The sequence below is a fragment of the Aptenodytes patagonicus genome, chromosome 1, assembly GCF_965638725.1.
Source record: "Aptenodytes patagonicus chromosome 1, bAptPat1.pri.cur, whole genome shotgun sequence".
Lineage (NCBI taxonomy): Eukaryota > Metazoa > Chordata > Aves > Sphenisciformes > Spheniscidae > Aptenodytes > Aptenodytes patagonicus.
In genome coordinates, this window is record NC_134949.1 from 65,712,972 (window position 1) to 65,728,600 (window position 15,629).

Here is a 15,629-nt window from a genome sequence, read left to right on the forward strand (position 1 = left end):
CTAATGACAAAACCTTGACGACACCGTTGATGAGAGAGGGGCTTGTGGCACTGCTCCTCATCCTTGGAGCTGGCTGTTGGGCGAGGTCTGAACTGGTCTGTGACAGTTCCACCTCCAAATGTCTTAGTTTCCTTCTGCGAAACGAGTTGTCACGTGTTCTTTAATTGGACGCTTTCACTAGCGATGCTGGCTGCTAATTTCCCTGGAAGTTCCTGAGGTCCCAGCTCCGCATGGAAAAGGCGTCGGTGGTTTCAGTAGAGCTCCATGCTGGTTTGCAGAGCTCTCTGCACGCAGCTCGGAGCAGGATCTAGACCTTCTTTTTAGAGTTCTGCATAAGAGCTGCAGTTTTGCCTCTGATAACCCCTGTATTACATTGGTTAATTATGCTTTCTTCTATGTGCTTCATTAGTAACTAAAAATACTCTGAGGTTTTGGGGAGAAAATTTATGTACATATTGGGGGAAGCGTATGTGCATATAGATAATATGTGCATCATTTATGCGTATGGATGTAACACAATTTTGAAAGTTGGTTAGATTTTTGAATGCTTGAACTATAGTTAAAAAAAATCCACTTTTCATCATGCTTCTCTACTGCCAACAAGGGAGGGGGAAACGTTAATTGGCTGGCTTGGAGAGCCTGTCTTTGCTGAAGTCAAAATCACGTACACACGGTATGTGCTAAGTATGGAGAAGCCGAATCTTTAAATAGGGTTGGAGAAGGAGCCGGATTCAGGTGTAAAGAACCTGCTGGCTGTCCTGAGTCTGATTCATGCCCAAGGTTTTGCAACGCTTGTGCTCTGGTGCATACGGGCAGCAGGTAAATGCTGTTACCTGTTTGGCTTTCGATCACGCCGCTGGCTGTGCGGTGGCACAGGGACCATAAAGAAGGGGCAAGGCCACCCAGGGAAAAGTCACCTGTGGAGAAGGGGTGGTTCTGAAATCTGTTCCTGTAGGGTTTGCCTTCTCTGCAGAGTGTCATTGTTCGTGTTTCTCCTCTTTTTTTCTTATGTCTTTCTATCGTGGATTGCACTGCCTTGGAGAAGTTTTGGATGCAGAAAATAAAGCACTGGCTGAGCATAATTCCTGCTATAATTTCTGCATAGTCCCAGACCTTGACCTTTTCTGTACTTTTTAATCTCATTGTCACGGTCAGCTCATGTGCTTAAATAGCCCCACACCGGTGCCTCCCTGGAAAGTTTTCCTTAGTCGTCCCCCCCCCAATGAACAGAAGGGAGAAGCGGGGAGCGAGGTGGGAAGGCAGTTTATTTTACTAAGAGGCATGGTGATGTTTGCATCAAAAGATCTCTCTTTGGAGCTGGGTGCTTTGATTCTGAGCGTACTAAATTGAGATTGCCTGGCAAAAATTTAGGAGAGATTAATACGCAAACAAGCACGGGGTACGGGAGGATCAGGGCACCGCTGGGCGCTCCGGGCCGCTCGAGCTCGCTCTCAAAGGTATTTTCAGCGCGACGCCAGGAGGGAACGGGGCACGGCCGAAGCCACCTCCTGACCCGGCAGCCCCGGCTCCCTGCGGCCCGGCGGTCCCCTCGGCGCGTGGGCTGGGGCGTGGCGCGGCCGGGCGTGGCGGCGGGGGGGGGGCGTGGCGGCAGGAGCGGGGCGGCGATTGGCGGGCGGGCGGCGGGGCGTGGCGGAGGGCGGGGGCGGCCGGGAGTTTCCCACAATGCCCCGCTGCAGTGCGGCCGCCGATGGATGCTGCGCGGTCGCGCTGCCATTTGCAGCCGCCGCGGCTCGCAGCGCGCCCCGCGGCCCCGGGAGCAGCGGGCCCCCGGCCACCGCCGCCCCCCCGGCCACCGCCGCCCCCCAGCGCCTGCAGCCGCCGGCCGCCCCCCGCCTGCCCCCTCCGCCCCCTCCGCCTTCTCGGCCCCTCTGCCCCGCCGCGATGAACCCCCCCGCCGCAACCGGCGGGGAGGAGACGGGGGCGGCGGGTGGCGGCGGCTGCCGGGGGGCCGAGGGTGGTGGGGAAGCGGCGGGTGCCGCCGGGGTCCCGGAGGAGCCGGGGCTATCCGCGGCGGAGGAGTCGCTGGAGGAGAAGCTGCGGAGCCTCACCTTCAGGAAGCAGGTGTCCTACAGGTGGGTGCCGGGCGCCCTCGGTGCCCCTCTCGGGCACGAGGCACCCGCCGGCGGGGAGACGGCAGGCGGGGTCCGGCGGCGGTGCGGCCGGGCGGCGGCGTGGGGGCAGCATCCTGGAGCCTGAGGGGGCTTTTTCTTCATCCCGAAGCCTAAAAGAGCCTCCCCCACCTCCAGACCGGCGTTCCGTTAAGCCAGCGACCCGTCCCCAGCCCCGCCGCTGCCGTCAGGTTCGCGGCGCTCCTCCGGCGCGGCAGCGCCGGGGGAGATGGGGAGGGGGACGGTGTACGTCGGTGAACTTCGGAGTTAGTCGGAGAGAGAGTCGGGGATCTTGCCCGGCTGCCAGGGGAATAGGTCTGTCTCTACGCTTTGCCCTTCTCAATAAAACCGCGGCCGCCCGTGTTCCCGGCGCCTCCAAACGCTCGCAAAAGGGATCGGAAAAACCTTTCTTGGTGGCATCGCTGCTCCCGAGAGGGGTTTCCTCTGCGGGAAGTCTCAGGGACTGCAGGTCTCCCCTCCCTGCCCGCTCCCCACCCGTGCCGGCAGCCGTTGCGTAAGCCCCAGCGGTTGACAAGATCGGTGGGCTGCTGAGCCCAGCACCCCCACGCGTGGCTGCGGGCCGAGAGCGGGCAGCCACCGGGGTGCCACATGACATGCCATAGCCAACGCAGGCTGTTACTTTCATAACCGGGGTCTTGTATTTTTATGGCCCCGCGTTTATCCCGTATCTCTGCTATCAAATAAATGGGTTTCTTCCTTCTGTAAATACACCTGCATGAGGGGGCTGTCGGTGGGGCTCGTCTGCTTTTCTGTTACCGCCTAGGATCTGTTAATGGTCAGCAGCTGCTGAAAGTGATTGCTGTCTGAGAAGCTTCGTGCCAAAAAGTTCTCGAATTCTGGCTGCTTTCTGGCAGCACACCGTCAGTGACTAGTATTCTAGTGTGCTTAGGGATGAGCCCTCTTAACTGGGAGGATAGAAAGCACAGAGCTGCTGCTTATTTTGTCTCTGCAAGGGAAGAGTGCCTCTAGCTCTAGGTAAATTACCTGAAGAATCTCCCCTAACACGGAGATACTTCTTTTTAATGTGCTGTCAATTTACATCTGAGATAGCTTAGTAATGGTTTGGATCTCTGCGTGTGGTAGGGCTTAAAAATGATGTAATTAAATGCTCTTCATAGCTGAAGTTTTATATAATACTTCATGTATGCAGAGAGACTTCCCCGTAAGGGCTGATGGTCTCACTGGTGAGTGTGAAGTTTGGGATGATTCATACTAGACTCAATAAGGTGAGTGGTGTGGAAAGGAAAACTTGCTGGACACCTAAAGAGCATTACATCAGTCATCTCTCAGTACTTTTGCATCTCTACCTTGACAGTTTTCCTAGTGCGTGCCATTTAGGGGCAAGTTGTCTATTGCAGGTAAAGGCAGATTCTGGAGGTGGGCTGTTGAAGTAGCTGCTAATGAGACCCGTTTGCTAGCGTGTCTGCTCTTGGCACAGAAGGCATGGGGCTTGCAATAGATCTTGGAGGTGCTCTATTCAGGCTCTACGTTTTCTTTTTTATTTCATTAATTTTGGCATCTTCTCCCTTTTTTTTTTTTTTTGGGGGGGGGGGCGACATTAAAACCTGTTCATAATGTTCTGTTCTCTAGATTATCTAGAAGTGTGTTAAAGACATGGGTATTCTTGAAGTTTTCTGCATGGTTGATATTTGTAAGGGTTTCATAATAAACACTCGTAGGAGGAAATGTAGGGGTTTTTTTCTCTTTCTCCTGCCTCTCCTCTCCTCCATCTAGGCAAATGTACAAGTCCTGAACCTTCAGATATAAAAGCCTTTTCCTAAGCATCTCTTGATGCGTATTACTCATTCTACTTGAGTTAGGATATGTGTGAGAAAGCACATTTTCTTTGCATCCTTGGATTTCCACACCTTTTCTTCATTTGGAGCTGGTTTCCTATGAATAGTGTGCACTCTCTCATTTATCCGTAACGGGAACAATCTGAGTAGATAGAAGAGTAGAAAACTTCCACAAAGGACCTCCGAGCTCTCCACACCCTGCATCCCCAGGCTCCTTAAATTGCTACCATTTCTCTCGGTAAATTATGGTGCTGAAATACATTCATAAATGTAAATGACTATATTATATACAGGAAAATCTATTTATGTTGGCACTTGGACTCCCTTATCCACTGGTACAATAGAAATTATTCAAGGCTTCATACAGACTTTCAAACAGCTCATTTAGGATTCTCTGTGCAGGTGCATTACATTGACATACACCCATATATCTGTATTTATACGTGCAGAAAAAAAAGCAACAGTTGGAACCTGCTTAAAGTAATAAAGATTCATGAAAATGCATGTAAAAAAATTTTGGCAATTGAAGGAATGAAACAGGTGGCTGAAAGAGAGGTCAAGGTATTGTCACAAGGGGAAAAAAGGAAGAAGAAAAAATTTCCTGTACCAAATTTACATTAATAACTTCCTATTATGAAACTATGGTTTACCTGAGTCTGGCATAAAGTATCATCATTTCCCCCCCCCTTTTTTTTTTTGTTGCTAAACAGCAACTGCCTTCATTATCATGCAGATCTATTTAGCTAATGACATAGCTGTTGCATACAAATAACTTGTTAGTTTCTCTAGAACTGTACCAAAACCATGAGTAACAATGTTTTGTACCGATGCAGCCAGTGGCTTACAATGCAGAAACTGCTGTATTAAACATGTTAAGATTTTGTGTAGTAAATACCAATGTAGGCATGTTTGTCCCCCATATTGAACCATCAGGAGGAAAAACTTGCCTTAAATAACACAGGTGTGCCTCACAGGGAGCTCAAAAACTCCCTTGACCTTGCTGCGTTCCCAGCCATACCCACCTTGCACCTGACATTCAGGAAGCTCGTTGTCTGCACCGAAAGCTCATCATTCCGTTAAGAGTAGATGTTTGCTTGCTGTTTTCTTTCTAGTAATATGCTGTAATTATGTATACATACACAGTGGGGATGTGCCACTTACCTGTGCTTGTGCGTGAGCTAATGGATTTAAAGCGTGTCTGTTTCTGTGTGTGTGTGCTGCCAACACACATCCCTTAAAGTGGCTCTTAATTCGGATGGGGTGCCTGCCCTGCCTGATGTAATAGGGGGTGCTGCCACCGGAGCTCAGCCGGTGGGTACTGCTGGTCCCGCCGGCGGTGCAGAGCTGGTGAGGGAGGGAAGGGGTGGTCTGCAATCAGAAGCGTCGATCCCCCACGATGAGGGGTGTCTTGCAGAGCTGGTCCCTGTACAGACTGAACGAAAGGTCAGAGAAATGGTCTTCCTTTTCAGCCTCGTGCACTTAAATGAGGCCAACTGACTTAATAGTTGGATGCTAACAGCTAAGCAGTAATTTTAGGGCTAATTTTTTACCCTACAAATATGGAATTAAGTAACTTAAAGATGTTTTGGCTTTTCTGCTTAAAATCTGAACTATGGGCTCACAAAATGAAAAACTTTTTTATAAACTGATAGAACCAAAAGTTCAGTTTCCCACCCCACTGTGAAGAAATGGGCAAATGGAAAAAAAGAAAGTGAATTAAATATGTATGCCTGCCAGAGAGAAATGCTCTCTACAGATTGATTCTTGGAGTGGTATTTACCCCCTACATTTCTAGACCTGGCAGAATATTTACAAGACATTGTGACACAAAGCTAGTGGGTAAATTTTTCTTTCCTGTTATTTTTTTATTATTTTGTCACTGCAAAGTTCTGTGAGGAACCTCATGGTCTCTTTTAGCTAAAGTAGAGATTAAGGTAGCTTTCCCAAAGTAATTCTTGAAATAAAGAGAAATTCAGATTATACCAAAGAGAATATTTCCACAATAAAAAGCTATGGCTAGAGAAAACCTTGGAAATAAAACTCTATCCGGCAGGTTTCCTGCAGCTGTTTGCAGCTCTAAAAACTTATCTGAAATGCAGTCTTGTCATTTAATTCTTTAAGCTTAGAGATATAGTAAAAGGTAAAAAACCCAAACAAACAATCCCCCCAAAATAAAAAAAACAAAACAAACCCCAAACCCCTAAAACAGCCAACACACGCCAAAAAGCAAACCAACCAAAACCATCAATAATGCAAATGGTTTTTAATTTCTTTTTAATTATTCTTTAGAAATCCAGGGAATCTTGATTAGTGGCATTGGAAATAGAAATAGTTGTAAGTTTTAATGGCCCTCTTGTGAGAGCTCAAGTGGCGTTTGGCAAACGCTTGTCACTAGGGAGTAGCTTTTCTAGAGAAATGTCATTTCATTTCGACCAAGTGGAGAAATCCTGCCTGATGCAGTGGGTGGCAGGCTTTAGGATTCTTGCTTGTACATGGCTCAGGGATTTCCAGAAGCGGGGCCATAACGAACCATCTGAGAGTCCCATGCTGTCAACAGGCAGCGCGTTGGCGGTTTGGTTATCGTGCTTTGTCTTTGGCTAAGGTGGCTTGCCTGAGCAGGAAACCGTGCGTTTCACTTTTAGTAATGGAAGTGGCTGGAGGCGCTGGTTTTCTTAACTCACCGTGTCCATTGGCCGTCCAGTTCCACTCAGAAATGTCGCTGTCTAAAATAGGTGGTTTGAGTTTCCTTGGCTGATGTTTCTCTCCGACTTGCCAAATGAATCTGTTTGGGATGTGCCTTGTGTGCTTTCCTGACCCTTCCTCTGCAAGCAGAAGCCAAGAATCAAGCTGGCCCCTCCTCCTGCACCCTCGGCAGGAGGACACCATCAGCAGACTGCTTGTCTGTTGTGGCAAAAAGTAGCTGGAGTTATAATTAGAGTGGGTTTTGTTACTGCATTTGAAGGGGAAAAAGTTACAGCAGAGAAATCCTGGGAAATCCCTGATTACACAAGCCTCGTCACTGTTGATGAGCATGTGAGTACCTGGGACTACAGATGGGGCCTTAAACCAAAACAGACATTTAAGGATAGTGAACATCCTCATTTTTTTGCTTCATTTATTTACGGACATGATAATGATCATAAAACGCGCATCACTTCTCAGTAAATATTAAATAGAGGCAGGATGGTAGAGGTGTCTCCTATTACTAATTATTTTATGACATATGACAGCATTTACTAGTGTACTGTGAAGCACTATAAATAATTAAAGCTGAATGACATTTGTAAAAATAAAACACCCAACACAAGCCTTTGATCTTTTGTGTTGATTTCTTTTACTTAAGTTTCCTTGAATCTTAATACATCCTATTTCTACAAATGAGTGAGGTTGTTCTGCATGAAAATGATGGATGAATTTTTATCTTCTACCAAATGTCAAGAAAATGATTCTCGCTCTCCGGCCTAATCTCGTAAGATTTGCTTAGAACTGTCTTTGTTAAGAGTTTCGGGTATGTACTGTACAGAGTTGTTACCACCCACTCGCATAACAGTGACTCAAGTTACTTTGTCACCCAAAACATCCATCACCATTTTATCATTTTCTCCCAAAGCATATCACTGGACGTTTTTGGTACCTGAAGGGGCCTTCATGAAGCTCTTTCACTTATAAAGCTTTGAGGTGGAAGTTCTGTGTTGAAACAAAAAGCAGAAAAAGGCTAGGATAGTGTAGAAACAAGAATAATACCACGGGAAAACCAGATTGACGTTTAAAGTTCCCTCCTGACTTCAAGATGTGGCTGCAAGTCTGGCCATCAATGTCTCTAGGTCACACAAAGTAAAAGGACTGTCTTTGAATTTACAGCATGTCTTATGTTCTCCCTTTTATATCGGAGGTTAGCAGTACTTTACAAAAGACACATTGTGAATGGTAACTGGGTAAAGCTACACGAGAGCTGCAATGGAATTACGTACATACTCAGAATGAGGTAAATGCATCACTAATTTGAAAGCGGGAGCCTCTACAAGCGCATAATGAAGTTGTGTATCACAGACACAGACCTGTAGCCTCAGATAGCCCTGGGAGTGTCGCAGGTGGAAAATTTCATCAGGTAATAAATGCTGAATCAGATGCCGTGTAACTTTGACGGGGTGGAAAAACACTTTAGTTCTGGCTAGCCCTTTGGAATAAATGAGCAGGTAGTCGGTTCTTCTCGCCCGGGTCAGTCATGGGGCTGATGAAATGATTTGCTTGAAACTTCACCAGGCTTTTGACAGGGGATTTTTTATTTGGCAAACTTGGCAACTTGGCTGAGATGTTGGGAAGGTGATGCATCTATGCAACAGTCTTCTGTGCTCTTCCTGCTTCTTTATCGGTAAATCCAGCACAGCCTGGGCATGAGACACTGACAATCAGCCAAAGGGTTTCCTAGATATGAAGAAAAAGAAGGAGGAGGAAAGAAGAATAAGAAAATAATCAGACATGGGAAGCTTGTAGCTTTGTGGAAACCTCTTCTACTTACAGAACTGACGACGAGGAACTTTGCTTTGGAATAAAATAGATGTGGAAAGTTGGGCCTCCTTTTTGTGTCTCACTCTACAAGTTGTTTGGGTTTTTTTTTTTTAAACTCTTTGTATGTGGGAGTGATGCGTTAACTCAATTATACTGTTCACATGTCCCAATGTTGGGGTGTTTTTCCCCTCTTGTGGTTGAATGATTTGACCATTTGTCGCTCTTAACAGAGAAAAGCTCTGTGGGACTGGGTGTATGTGAAAAAATGTGTAAGAGTACATTAAGATAAGACCGTGTATGTGCGTATGTGTGTCTACAGAGTCTATAGGAGCCTCCATGGGGATTAGTGCTGGATATTTGATAGCTGTGTATGGGTAAGGTGACGTCACGGTGAATGACTTCAGGGTGAAGGAAGGTGTATGACAGGACATGGGCATGAAGGACTCTGCTGTGTGTTTTGCAGGTTGCAGCTATGTGGGAAAACCATCTCTACTTTCTACTAAGTAACTGCTGGACCTTGTGTGGGCTGAGGAAAGTGTACCGGGGTGGGCTGTGTTCGGGAGCCTTGGTGCATGCTCTGTATAAATGCCCACGAATGTAAGACGAAGGGATGTCATTATGTTGCTAATTCCAGTGTATAGTGTGTGGGTTTTCTCCCTTTACTTAACTGTCCTTTCTTCTGAGGTAATACATATTTATGCATATAAAATGTTAATGTGTTTGCTCATGGTGGAGGCCTTAGGTCTGATGGAAAGTGCTGTGCCAAGAGCTGAGTCCAAGGTTTGCGGGCCCATCCAAAGCCACCAGCTCTCTCTGGTTTCATTTCTCATTTCTGTCTATACTGCACTTCTTTTTATTTCTCTTGTCCTGCTGCTGTCGGTATGGATGTGCTAGCCTGTGGGTATAACTGCTTCCCATGTTGTGCCAGCTCCTGAATTCTCCCATAACCCTGTCTCTCAGGGTGCTGAGCTTCTGGTAAGGCCGTCGCTGATGCATGTGCAACCCACTTTATGCTGCCAACAGGGAAGTTGATAGCATCTCAGCCAGCTCATAAAGGCTTTTTTTTGCCTCTCTGGAAACTTGTCTTTTGCATTTGCCTATAAATGAATTCAGGGAGGATTTCGTTGGTGACAATTAAGATGCATGTGGCCTTCACACAAGCACCACCTTGTCTACTGTGTGCTGGCTGCCATGTGCCACAGGTTGGCTGTGATCCTGCACAGCCTTCCCTGTCCAGACTGTGCCTGAACCCTTCTCTGAAGGTGACACTGGGCTTGGGGTGACTGTGGTTAGGAAGAAAAATGGGTTTTTTCACCTTAAATTTCACGAGAATTGTTTCTCAGTTACAAAAGACCTCAGCCCCCTATCTTGGTCTGCAGAGGAGACCCACAAATGGAGTAGGAGACAGTGTAGTTTCAAGGAAGGGGCTGTTTGTTTTTTAACATGAAACAAAAAAGTCTAATACTTGTCCATTATACTTTGTCTTGGCTTTTTCCACCTGTAAGGCTGTAATCTGTAAGTGATATCTACCTAATACAGGCAGAGTAGGACCTGATTCTTTGTAAATCCTCTTTGAAAAACAGAGACAAAGGAAGATAAAGTGACTTATGGCAGATGGAGTCTGTGTGACAAAGTGGGAACGGATCCACAACCCTAGCTTTAAGAGCAAGGCCTCTCATCCAGGTTCAAAGGAGAGGGGAACAGAAGTGAACCGAAACTGCAACTTTCAGAGAAAACCTGAAAGTTGGGGGAGAGACAGAGGACAGCTGTGCATAAATATTGTAATTTGATCTTGTTAGAGTACAATATACCCAAGTTTTGCCTCTGAATTATTTGTGCTTTGAGCAAACGAGCAGGTTCGTTTTTAAAGAGCTATGGTAACCTGAGGCTGCCACAGGGCACTAAGTGGTTCTTCTGAATGTCTCAGCACCTCCAACGACCTTCCTGAAATGGCTCAGCATAAAGGTAGGTAAGGGATTGAGGGGGAAGGGAAAGATTTATTAGCTGGTTCTGAGGAACTAATGGTCACTAACTACTGCACTCTTGGCAAAGTAAGCTGGTGCAGGGCTGAGCCTGTCTGTACTCTGGGATTGAGCCTGGCATTTCCCCGATACTTTCTATACTGCATTTTTGAGGAAGCTTGGCGGTTTGAAACACTTATGCTAGAAAAAGGCTTGGTAATGAGGTCCTGAACCTTTCAGCCCTGAATTTCTCTTCAAACGCAGCTCTGAATGGCACTGCCAGAATTCCCTTCCATTTAACAGCTGTTTGAAAGCTCAGCTAACTTCAAAATTTACAGTTCATAATGGGAAACTGCTATTTTATCATCTGGTTCATCTACCCTTTTTTTGAGGGGTTATGGCTTCAAATTCTGCCTAGGAAGTTTTCCAGCTCACTGGCCCTACAGACTACCTAACACTAATCCCCATTGTCGAAGACAAATGGCCATGTAGTCAGAGAGAATGGAGGCGTCTAATTGTACTTAGGTTTGAAGAATACTAACTTAACGCATCATTGCTCCTCTTGTGTACCTTTGTGGATAAACGTGAGATCTGAGAAGATGCAGGATGCTACCCTCTCAGGCTGCCGATAAGGTATATGCCATCAGCAATGAGTTTACTTATTGGCATTGGGGAATGGTGCTGCTGGCTGCCCTATAGCCTCAGCTAGGCTATAGGTGCACTGCAGAGATAAATAATATTGATGTCTTTGGCTGGCTGACTGTATGTAAAAGTTCTTGGTGGAGAGATGTGGGCTCTTTTTGAACGTCCAGGGACTTGGAGGAAGGTGTTTAGTGGTGAGAGGTGTAGGTGCGGGTAGTGGGAATGTGGTGCGTGAATACCTTGTCTTGCTTTGTATTATCCTCTTCAGATGGATTCAAAATTATCCATTCCTCCCTCGCTGTTACTAAGGAATGTGTGTTTAATATGTACATCTAAAGTATGTCTGATTAGGGCTATATGATACATGAGTGTTTGGGGGTATGACCTGACACTTTTTACAGGCGGAGAAAAAGAAAATCTCATTTTTAATATAGACATAATTATAAGAAGCACTATGCTTATGTGGTACTCACTTCAATATTTGTAATGTCACTAACTTCACAATATTTCAAAATTGTAAAATTTTTTTCAATATTTCTAATTTCTTTCAAATGTTCCTGAGTTTGGCTTTTCATAAAAACAAACAGCAAAGCCCCTAATAGCTGGATTATATGTCTTCTAAATTGTATGACTCATCAGGAAGCTTGACCCACTGGGGAACGTTTTCCAAGTGGGGCAGGGATTAAGCTTCAATTGCACAGATTCATCAAAGATGATGAGTTGAACATCTTAGAATCCCTCTGTGCTCTGAAACTGCTCCCTGATGCTGTGTAATATGCAGGAGGGGGGACTGCCTGTGATGCTCGGAGAGGTGCCATGAGGTTTCTGGGCACCATAGGAGAGGGTGAGGAAGCGAAATGGCTTTGAAGCCTGTTAGCATTAAAAGATGATGAGAAAATACCTTCCTGTCATCACTTTATTTCATTAGGTTGCTAATGAGTTTCCTCTAGGGATGGTAATGGGGTAGTTCTTATGCTTTTATCCAATTAGTGAATGATCCCAGGAGTACATCCTTTTGTTGTGAAAACACAGCGAGTTTCGTTCCAACTCGAGCGCTGCATCCTGTAGGTTCTCTGAAGGCAATGAAATGCCATGTGTAGGTGCACGCTAGGCCAGGTCCTTGGTTATTAATTGCTGATGTTAGCCTCATTTATGGTTTTGAGATGATGCCCTAGAGGGCAATGGACTCTCCTGTGAAAGTAAGTGAAATGCCAAAGATGTGAATAAAGTTTCATTATGAGTTTTGAGGTTAGTTGTAAGTTGAGACACTGAGAGAATTCGCATGTTAAAAACCCATGTAGTTAGGAAACGAAAGAAAAGTGCCTTTGATGCTATTGCCTTAAGGGATATCTAGTACCAGTGTCTTGCCAGCTGCTTGTGCTCGTAGGATCCTTTGCTGCTGGCACTATAGTCACCTCCAGGTTTTAGCCTGATTTAAAATGACATTGAAGAAGGAATTAGCAGCAGTACCAATGCAGCTGGCATGTTTGGTTGTGGGTAGCTTTCCATTAGTGGAAAAACTTAAGCTATTCTTTATTTTTCATTTTTGTCTCTGCAGGTAGCCAACAGTTGCCACTGTCACTTCTCTTGCAGGGCAGTGTATTTGGCTTTGGAGCAGGTAGTTCCTTTGTGTTGTCCCTGGCCAGTTTTTACTGTGATAGAATTTCTGGATTTCTTTATTTTTGAGTTGCGCCCTCTCCCTTTTCATTCTGTAATTTGCCTTTGTCACTCTATCTTCAGTCTTGCAGCGTACTTCTGTCTTTTTGCTGATTCCTGCCAAGACACCGGTGCTCTGCGTGGGTTTATGTACCTGGGGCTGCGCAATGCACAGTGCAATGAGCGAAGATCACACAACTCCATAAACACTGGGCTTCATGTTCTACAAAGTTAGATTTAAATTATTGAGCTCGCTCCAACAGTTTTTTCCTGCTTCCAAGGCTAGTGTGAGCTTTATAGTCCAGTGCTGCATCTCTGATTCTTTACTATCAAGATGCTCACAATAAGCTGCTTCCTTTCCCTGTTAGATTTGCAGTACTGGAGGTCTTCAAACCCTGTGGTGGTAGACTATGTTGCAGTGGTTGCAAAGTGGTCATGTGCATGTTTTATGTGCAATTGGGTATAAAGATAGAGACTGTTTTTGAACTTCTCCCTATCAATGTAATGCAAACCTATGGCAAAAAGGAGAAGGCACCAGTTGCCTTCAGCTTTTCTTTTTTCCAGCTTTTTCAGGTGTTGAAGGAATGCTGAAAAGCGCGCAGCAAGCCCTGCTGGTGCATAACAAACAGTGCTGGAGTAGAGTCACAGTGGCTTGGATACAGGGTAGCGTTGTGATGCTTGTGTGGACTCTTTTGGCCTTGCAAATCTTGATTCAAACTGGATAGCAAATGGGAAAACAATGTTTTTCATTTCTTTGAGTCTGATGTGGGCCAATATCATCGATTGACAAATGCGCTATGATCCAGGGTGAACAGCAAAATTACTGAGTGCTGGGTTATTTGGTCTCTGTCTTGTCAGCTCTTCGTTTCTCTTCTTTCAGCAGATAGTGGGAGGGATGACTAATGTTGGCTGTGATGCTGCGGCAGTTCTGAACTGGACTGAGACCAATATAGCAGTTAAGATGTCCCCTCACGAAGCTTATATGTGGTGTTTAGAAACTGCTAACCTGATGGCATTCGGACAAGTGACCTGGGGTCTTTTCCAAAACATCCCCTTATCTGTTAAACCTTAATCCATTTGAAAGGGAGAAAAACCATAACCTTTAGCAGGGATGGCTGTGGACAGTCTGGCCTGGAAGACTTTGGTGCCCTCCAAAGGGAGGGCTGGCTGGAGCACAGCTTTTCTGCTTTCCAGAGAGGATACTGCATGTCTTTTCCTCTGGGAACAGCCTGGGCTCTCCCAGCCCACAGCAAGTCCAGACACCTCTTGGGGATGTGATGGCCATCAACAACATAAGCCAAGCATTGCGCATGTTCATTCAAGCCCGTGGGCAGTTTCAAGCTGGAAGGACTCTGAGAAATGCTCTCCAGGGCAGGATGGACCCAGAGAGCTTGTGTGTAAGCTCTCCCCTTAGTGAATGTGTTTCAGAAGAGCCTCATACGTGATGATTTCTTTTTCTTTTTTTTTTTTGAATGGAGTAAATTCCGCTCCTTTTTTTTTTTTTTTTATGAAAGACACAAAGCTAAGCTATCTCTGGCTAGTACTGGTAACTGGAAGAGGTCTTTAGTATGACACAAATATTTTTTATTTCCTCATATGTAGTAACCCAGAGTCGCCTATTCTAGATCAAGTAATGCATTGTTCCCAATTTTCACCTTGCATCTGGTGAAAATGTGAGAGATCGGATAACAGGGAATTTAAAAGAAAAGCTTCCTCTAATCCCTTGGTTGGGCAATGTGGTCTTTTCTCCCTAATCCATGGATTGCACGATACACTCTTCTCTCCTTACCCCTACCTCCTTAGTGCCGAAAGGAGAGCAACCAAATGTAGTTCTGCCATCAGCTCTGATGGGACTGTGAAAATATCCTCAACCTGGCCATGCAATAGCTGCTTACATTTCCAATTCCCTCTTTTCGAAGAAAGACTGAGTTTGGTGTTCGTATTAGTACCTGGTCTTGTACTGAATTCAAGTAAAACAAGCATACAAAGGGAATACAGAAGAAGAGTAAGCCACAGCTGCTGAACCCTGATGTGGGGGCTCCTGTCTTTGTGAAAAGAGAGGAGCTCCTGCTGACTCTCTGCGGGAGCAGAAGATACGAAGACTGATTTTGGGAGGGAGATGGAATGAAGAGGGGAGCTGACCTGTGGTTGTCAAAGTGCCAGGTTCATTCCTCCTCGCTTCCTAATCACTAAGGATCATTGTTTGTTCAGGGAGAGTTGCAGCACAGGCACCGGCAGGGAAAGCTTTCATCACATGCTGATTATGCCTCTCTCCTGACTTAGCAGAAAAAGAAGGTAATTCACTTTCTTGTCAGTGTTTGGCCTTTATCCTGAGATTACTCATGTCTTTTGCTTCCTGAAAATCGGAGATCATCCTCTTTCACACGTGAAGTGCCAAGATACCAGATGGCCTTGCCTTTCTGCCACCAATGACCTTATTTTGCTATCCTCTGCAGCTGTGCATCTTACTAAATGAAAGCTGCAGCTGACTGTCTCCTGGAGGATGTGGATGTGGGCCTGCAGCTGGGTCTGGGAGCTCTGGCACGTGCCTGCTTCTCCCATCTGCTTGTGTTTGATGGAGCTGTAGGTCATAAAAAGAAGTTTTGCTCATTTTGGCCCCAGTCAGATTTTTGGACCCTTCAGCTGACCAGGCATTTCCAGTGGGTCACAAGCTATTATAAGATGAGATGGGGAAAGGGAGGCAGGGTGGGAAGTTGTGCTTAGGGTGCACTAGGTAATGCTTTATAACTAATTTTTCCAAGCTTGAAAGAGGCCCTTAGGGATGTGAAACAGAGAGAGAAAGAAAAGGAGGAGGAGGAAATAAGCTGGGATGGAAAATCGTAACCCAACTTTCCCCCACTTCGATCCAAAGGCTGAAAAAGGGAAGATGTGAATTCCCCTCCAGTTGGAGAAGC

General features: G+C 45.9%; 1 protein-coding gene across 3 annotated transcripts in view; it reads left to right on the forward strand.

Moving 5' to 3' along the window:
• Window positions 1-1,683: 1,683 nt before the first annotated feature.
• Window positions 1,684-15,629, forward strand: part of DGKI (diacylglycerol kinase iota) — a 230,121-nt gene continuing 216,175 nt past the window's right edge. For 2 of the 3 annotated variants that reach the window (XM_076340343.1, XM_076340353.1), the window contains exon 1: window positions 1,926-2,093. Coding sequence is in view for 1 of the 3 variants with exons in the window: in XM_076340326.1 (XP_076196441.1) it covers window positions 1,684-2,093 (410 nt within the window). In the remaining 2 variants the exon portion in view is untranslated. Of the gene's footprint in view, window positions 2,094-15,629 lie in introns of all 3 variants that reach the window. The other variant, XM_076340326.1, reaches the window with a different exon arrangement.